Source organism: Micrasema longulum, unplaced genomic scaffold, assembly GCF_059751315.1.
Source record: "Micrasema longulum isolate JH-2025_06_02 unplaced genomic scaffold, ASM5975131v1 h1tg001800l, whole genome shotgun sequence".
Lineage (NCBI taxonomy): Eukaryota > Metazoa > Arthropoda > Insecta > Trichoptera > Brachycentridae > Micrasema > Micrasema longulum.
Window position 1 is genome coordinate 1 of NW_028278974.1, and position 7515 is coordinate 7515.

Here is a 7515-nt window from a genome sequence, read left to right on the forward strand (position 1 = left end):
TGCAGCACTGTCTGCTTTACGGTGAAGTTCTTCCAACGTAACGGCCAACCATATCCCATCTGTGATACAGATCAACTCTGTGTCACTGTTTCACATGGTGCAAGAAAAGTAACTTATATTTTATAAAAATCTAATGCCTTAATTTTCTATAATATATTGAGTAATATCTAAGTAAGTAAAATATTAAAAGTAAAAAAACAGTTTATAGCAATCACTTAATCAAAAAGTTGGACATCAAATCATCATAATATGGTCAGGTTTCTAGCACAAATTTGTAACTAACATTTCACTAATTGTGACATATTGCACTTTTAACATTAAAAGCACATCCCAAATCAACAATTTAAATAATACCACAAGCCGAATATTATGAAACATATTTTTTTATATTTATAAAATACGTCACATTTTAATTTACTTTTTGAACAAAGATTATCTATTGCCAGTTATGAATCAATCTCATCAAATTTGTAGTTACCGACTTGTCTCAAAAACCTGACGATATTTTAATATTAATTCAATTATTTTATTTTGTTTTCGTAAAATGATATTTGTCTAATAAATCTTTTTTTTCAGATAAGTACAGTGAGTGAGTTGGGGTCCCCCACAGATCCAAATAATGCCAATATTGCCAAAGTTAAATTTACTGTTAGGACTTCTGGATCCTATAGCATATCTGTCATGATTGGTTCGTACTGATTTTATTCACCTGTATAACTAACCGTAAAATAAATCTAATATTTAGTTAATAAGTCTTTATTTATGAATTTTTTAACCACTCCTTTTCCTTGACTAATAAAACCATTTGTCTGCAATGTTAATTAATAGAATATCACAACCACACATGAGTTGGTGGTAGCGATATTAATGTTTCACATTAAAGATAGAAACAGTAATTTAAATATGTCTTTCTAAGGCGACAAATTTGTATTTGATTTCAACTCATTATGGTCATAATTCACACGAGGAATTTACAAGATAGAAATGAGTTGATATTTGTTATGAAAGTTTTCTTTAAAATTCCAGGTAGTGTAGCGATTGCAGGCAGTCCGTTCCAGAAATCATTTGTATCAGGCGCTGTGGACCCTCGGAAGAGTGTTGTGGTACGCCATACCGCTACTCTGGTCTGTACTCAGAATACCCCACACAACATTCACGTGCAACCGCGTGACGCCTACAATAATCCTTGCACCTTCCAATCTACAGACAACCCGACTGAAGTAAGTTGTTATCAATATAATTTCAGCCCTTGATAGAAGAGTTTTTGATTTTTCGCATAGTATTGTAAAATAGAAATTCTCTGAATTATGTAAATACTAGTAATAAATCATTTAACAGTTTGTGAACATTTATTTTAATTCTAATGCGCTGTCTATAATACAAACACTAATTTTGAATAAAGTCTTAACAATTTTAGTGTCATTTTAATAATTTGTTTGTCAATCGCTTGTATATAGAGGCATGTTCAAATATCCTTATTTTACTAATAATGTTGTTTTTTTTAGGGTTACAGTATACAAATCTCTCAGCTCGGTTGTCCTGTAGATGAGAAATTATCGTCTTCAGCTACGTATAACTATGATACAGTAAATCAGCGCCTTGTTGTGACAGTTTGCTTTACACAGCATGGAATTTATCGTGCCTTATTAAACTTCAACAAAGTTACTCTCCATAATGGAGAATTCGACTGTATTGTTCTTACCGGTAAAACCACATCCTTAAAATAAAATACATTTTTTAATTTCAAAGAGATTATTTTGATTTTGATTTTTTCTATTTCAGCTAGTGATGCAGCTATAGTTCAAAAGAATGTCTCATCTAAAAGTCATAATATATGTTACGAAGCCCGGCTTTTATCTTCTCTTCATGGAGCTTCTTCAGATAAACCACCAAAACCTCGTAAAGTCTTGTGCCACGTTAGTCCCAAGCAATTGACACTTAAAGAAATGATTCTTAAATTTATACCAAAACGATTAGCTACATTTCGTCTATGTCCTTCTACTAAAGTACGCAACTTTACCTGTTTTATGATACTTTGACATATATATATTTGTTTAATGAATGTTTTATGATGTATGTTTTTGTGATTACAGCTTATATTCTGTTCGGGTAGTGGTGTTCCTGGAACAAGTGGAGTATTTCTAGTTGATGATGGTACACAACCTCCTATCGAGCTTTCCTCTCCTGATCGAGATGTTATTGCTGCGACATTCACACAATTTTTGCTAAAAAATATTGGAGGATCTGAAACGTTTAAGGTACATTTTACATTCCTGTTAGCGACAGAAGTAATCTCTGTAATAGTGTTATTTAAAATTAAAATAATGCTGCTGTATTATTTTGGAAGGGGTTATATTTATCCGACCAACACATGCCAAACAAAACATGATCACGTATTTATTTTTATTTCATGTCGTACTTCTATTTGCAGGATAAGCAAGACTTCTTTTACTGTGAAGTTCGGAAGTTTCACAGTCGCCATCAACATGAGAAACTTTCAATGAGAGTATGCAGAGAAAGTTTAGTTCAGAGCAGCCTTAAAGCAACAAAACATTACAGTGTAGCTGATTGGTGTCGCAACTTTGACGTCACGTTTCAAGGCGAACAAGGTTAATATGCTAAAGATAATAAATACATCATATCCAATATAAATAAATGTAAACGCACCATTGTAAAATGTATCCTTGAAGTGTCCCAGACTAACTTCTCTCTTTTTAATAGCCGTTGACTGGGGTGGCGTTAGAAGAGAATGGTTTTCATTACTGTGTGGAAAACTATTTGATTCTCAATTTGGATTATTTTCATCTCTTCATGATTCGCCTACGGGCTTGTCCACCCTAATCCAATTCGTCCACCACAACTTAAGGTTGGTTTAATGGAATTTTCTGCCTTGATTATCAATTCAATATAAAATTAGTAATTTGTTTGACTGTTTCGTTGTGATTTCTTCGAACATTATTATTAGTATTATTCATGTAATTTTTTTCCAGCTAAAACATTTTGAATTAGCTGGAAAGATTGTAGGAAAATGTCTGTATGAGAGTGCACTCGGAGGAACATATCGTCAACTAGTGAGAGCGAGATTTACCCGCAGTTTTCTTGCACAAATTATTGGGCTACGAGTTCACTATAAGGTAAAATAGTTATTAATAAATAAAATACGTATAAAATTATATCAGCGTGCTTGAAATGATATTTGTTTTTGTTCGTATGTATTTTAAAATAAAATATCATATTGTTTGTGTTTTGTAGATTGCTATAAATTATTCCTGTTTTTTTTTCAGTATTTTGAGCAAGATGACCCGGAACTGTATTTATCTAAAGTGAAATATATTTTGGATAATGATTTAGACCAACAATCTTGTGGAGCAGAATTATATTTCGTAGAAGAAGAGTATGATAAAGCCGGCCATTTAGTTTGTAGTGTAGATCTTATTCCTAATGGAAATCATATCAAGGTACGGCCATTATATTGGAAATCAATACTTTATTTTTTTCAAATGGTAAAAACACATTTTTTTGCAATATTTCTACATTGTTTTTTATGCAAAGTGCAACTTTATGCAGATAAGATTGCATGAAGTCCCATCTGCCAAATGAAAAAAATATATAACCATCAGCTTTCTTTTGATAGTAATTGTATTTGTAATATGTAAGCAAAATAAGAAAAAAGTACTTTTAAGTATACTCTAGTATAATGCAATCTAGTTAATTAATCAGTGCTCCAAATTTCAAGCTAATTATTAAAATAGTATATTTGCATTAAATTTTGAATTAACCGTTTAATCCATTTCAAATAATTTTCATTACTATGTTCTTTTTAGGTTTGTAATAGTACAAAACACCGTTATTTAGATGCCCTTGCGCAGTATAAACTAGCTACCAGATGCAAGGAAGAAGTGGATTCTTTCCTGAGAGGACTTAATCAACTTATTCCTGATAATCTTCTGAGTATATTTGACGAAAATGAATTAGAGGTGTGTATTTTTTGTTATTTTTGTATTTATTTAAAATGGCAGCTTTCAAAAAGAACTGGGAATGCGGCTAGGAATAGTAGGCGCCACATTCAACTGCATGAAGGTTGTCTGGAGATTAGATATTTACTCAGTAAAAATAAAATGCCGCCTATATAACGCCTGCAAAACACCTATTCTCCTGTACTGCGAATTGTGGTACCTCACTAGGGCTCAAAACAGCAAAATACTTATTTCTGAGAATAAGTGTCTCAGAAGAATTTTTGGTGTTCGGTGGTTTGGCTTTGTAAGGAATGAAGTAATAGAAAATAGAGGCAACTCCAGTGACAACTGTCATCAAGCGGAGGCCATACGGTTGGCTAGGCCATATACTGTGGATGCCTCCTGAGAGCCTTAACCAGGCTTGCCTACTTTACGAGGCATCAGGTTCTCGACGCTCTGGACGACCGCTGCCAACTGCTCGTCAGTAGTACATCAGAACTACATTAGAGATGTCTGAAAGATCTTCGTGGACACCATGTGCTCCGGAGCAGACATGGAATAATGATAATGATTTATTTATGTTAGTAGTAAATACAAGTTATCTATTTTCATTTTATGTAAGGATGTATTAGAATTATGTTTCACCGAGACAGTATTGAAACCAAGATTTTCCAACTTATTAAAAAAAATCTAGGTGATACCAAAACACATTCAAGATTCATCTATCTGCAAAAAATATTCACATTTTACTAAGTGCAGATAATATTATTTATGTGTAAAATCAAGAAGGAGGAAGTTCAGTGGTTTCAAATTATATTTTTTAATTAACTATCAATCTAAGCCAAAATTTATTTTTATGCATTGTCGTTGGTATCATTTTTTAAAATTTTGTAATTTTAAAAATACCCATCGCAACTTCGAATCTACACTGCCAGCGACGTCACTAATTCAAGTCGGTGAGTGTTTCTGACATTTAAAAGAAGAACCCCATAGAATTCTAAAAACAAATTATTTACACCCGCTGAACGTCGAAAAACATGGCAACCCCAGAAACCGGAAATCTATTGCCAGTTGCCACAACAACATAACAACGCTATAATTTTGTTATTGTAAACACGTGGTCACATGAACCTGTGACGTTACAAAGTATTTTATTTTTATTAATATTTTCACACATTTTTAAGAAACTTCGCCGTACAATGAAATGCTTTAATTTTTACAGCGCATAAGAAAACATTTTTTATATCCAATTTTCTATAGTACTGAACTTTTTCATTCTATATTATCTTTATTCAGATTTTCCAGTATATCGCTTACTAGTTTCTAGTGAGTTACCTTAATAAATAAATATGTAATCATACCCATTGCTTTTTAAATTAGCATTAGCATAAAATATAAATTATTGAAATATAATATAATATATAATCTTGTCATCTAAACTCATGGGAGCACTATTTACTTAGTTTATTTATATTTGTAGTACTTTATGTTGTCAACATCTTAAAATTACATTTTCATTTTATCTAGTTACTGGTATGTGGTACTGGCGAAGTGTCTGTGACTGATTGGAAGACTCACGCAATAATAAACGGAAGTGGAAGGGACTTTGAACGAGTATTGGGCTGGTTCTGGGCAGCGGTCACCAACTTTTCCACCGAGGAACGTGCTCGACTATTACAGTTTACTACCGGCTGCTCTCAGCTTCCGCCCGGGGGATTCCAGGTAGAGGATTACTATATTCTTCTTCTTCTTTTGGTGTCTCGCTATCTGAAATTACGCATCGATGACCATTACTCCATCTCGGTCCTGGGTGCTGCACAACAGATCATCAGCATTTAGTCCTGGCCACTGGCTCATATTCCTCAACCGGGACAGGCATTTTTAGCCAATACCCTTGAATTTACATATTTATAGAATATGTATTATATTTAATCGCTCTTATAATCTTGCCGAGGTACTCTAGTTTAGTTTGCGCCGTTGACTGTGTTAAAACACTATCATTTCTAAAACTGCCGTGTTCATTATTATTTTTGGCCAAGGTATTTTCAATATGTACCTGTTCACCCACGTCTGGAATGCTTTTATCTTATTCACAGTGGACATTTTCAACGTCCATGTTTCACACCCGTATAATAGTATTGAAAAAAATATAACATTGGGCGAACTTCAAACGTATTTTAATATCTGGGTGTCCATTTGTCAGTACTGTCTGTAAGTTTTGAAGGAGTTTCTGGCCATTTATTTTTTCTCTGCTGTAATGATTTTATTTACTAATAGAATATTATGTGTTATTACAGGAACTAAGCCCAAGATTTCAGCTAACAGCAGCTCACACCTTCGGAGCATTGCCCACAGCACACACATGCTTTAATCAACTCTGCCTTCCCGATTACGATTGCTATGAACAATTTGTTAATGCATTGCTCTGGGCCATCAACGAAGGGAGTGAAGGTTTTGGTATGATATAAACTGCATTATCAACCTGCAAACCTAAACCCATTTCATAATTTGTTACCATTTTTATTTCATAATTATATATATATATATATATGTACTTAAGTCTTTTTCCGTGATGTTATTTTAGTCATTGGTTGTGATATTCTTTTTTTAAGCGTACTTTTATTTTTAATCTATTCACTTCAGCTGTGCAATATTTGATATTTCCTAGTTTAGGTATAATTTTTTTCATTTGCATAATATGTATTTGTAAAAATATTCATTTGAATGCAGCAAGTATATTTTTTATCTGTGATTTTCAATGAAAAATTAACACATTTTGATTATACGAGTCATTGTGATCGTAGGACAATGACGGATGTGCGAAAAATGTAACATCGACTTTAGTTTATATTTGATCTAGAGAAGGTTATATAAAAGCTTTATATTCCAGGTTTGAAATAAAATATGTATATGACTAACCCAAGTTTCAAATGATATACGTTTGTACTTATCAAGTTGTGACATAAAGTGTCTAACCGTTCTCATTTCGGATCTTTATCGGATTTTTTATTTACAAATGTTTAATTTAAAAGCTGTCAATTAGATATTTCAGAGATGTAAAATGTTAACCTTATTCCTTGTGGAATTAAGACATACATTACAAACTTGTAAATCTCTGCAAAAACTGTTCATATTAAAATTACCTTATTTTTTACATTTACATAATTGAGTATTTATTTGATTTGGCCATAGTGGCCAATATATGCAAGAATTCTCAATTTGTCAAATAAAACCAGCGCTTTATTATTGTTTTTTTTTAAACCCTTTACCAAGATACGGTAATATCGGCCGATTACAGGTTTCATTTTTACAAATTCACATATAATTAAAACTATTTAATAATATATATATATGTATGTATTATTTCTTACTTGCATCATATTATTTAAATGTATGTTTCCACCTACCAAAGATAACCCTAAAACAAATATTCATATTTAACTAACTATCCAATCCCTTGTATTTTTGCCTAATGTTTTTTCTTTTATAAAATCAACACTTACCAATTTATAGCCATTTTTTCTCAAGTGCCACTGAATAAGAAATTAATGTATTTTAA

The 7515-nt window shown here is 32.2% G+C and overlaps 1 protein-coding gene across 1 annotated transcript; it reads left to right on the plus strand.

Moving 5' to 3' along the window:
• Positions 1-6: 6 nt before the first annotated feature.
• LOC148273946 (apoptosis-resistant E3 ubiquitin protein ligase 1-like) lies at positions 7-6449 on the plus strand (the record flags this gene model as incomplete). The annotated part of the gene is given in 14 exon segments (XM_088237891.1): positions 7-108; positions 577-688; positions 1027-1220; positions 1506-1704; positions 1783-2006; positions 2094-2258; positions 2432-2609; positions 2722-2817; positions 2820-2866; positions 2991-3134; positions 3285-3458; positions 3825-3977; positions 5484-5678; positions 6254-6449. Coding segments are annotated over 14 exon segments (2154 nt in total), but the record flags the coding sequence as incomplete, so codon positions are not given.
• Between the last annotated feature and the right edge of the window lie 1066 nt (positions 6450-7515).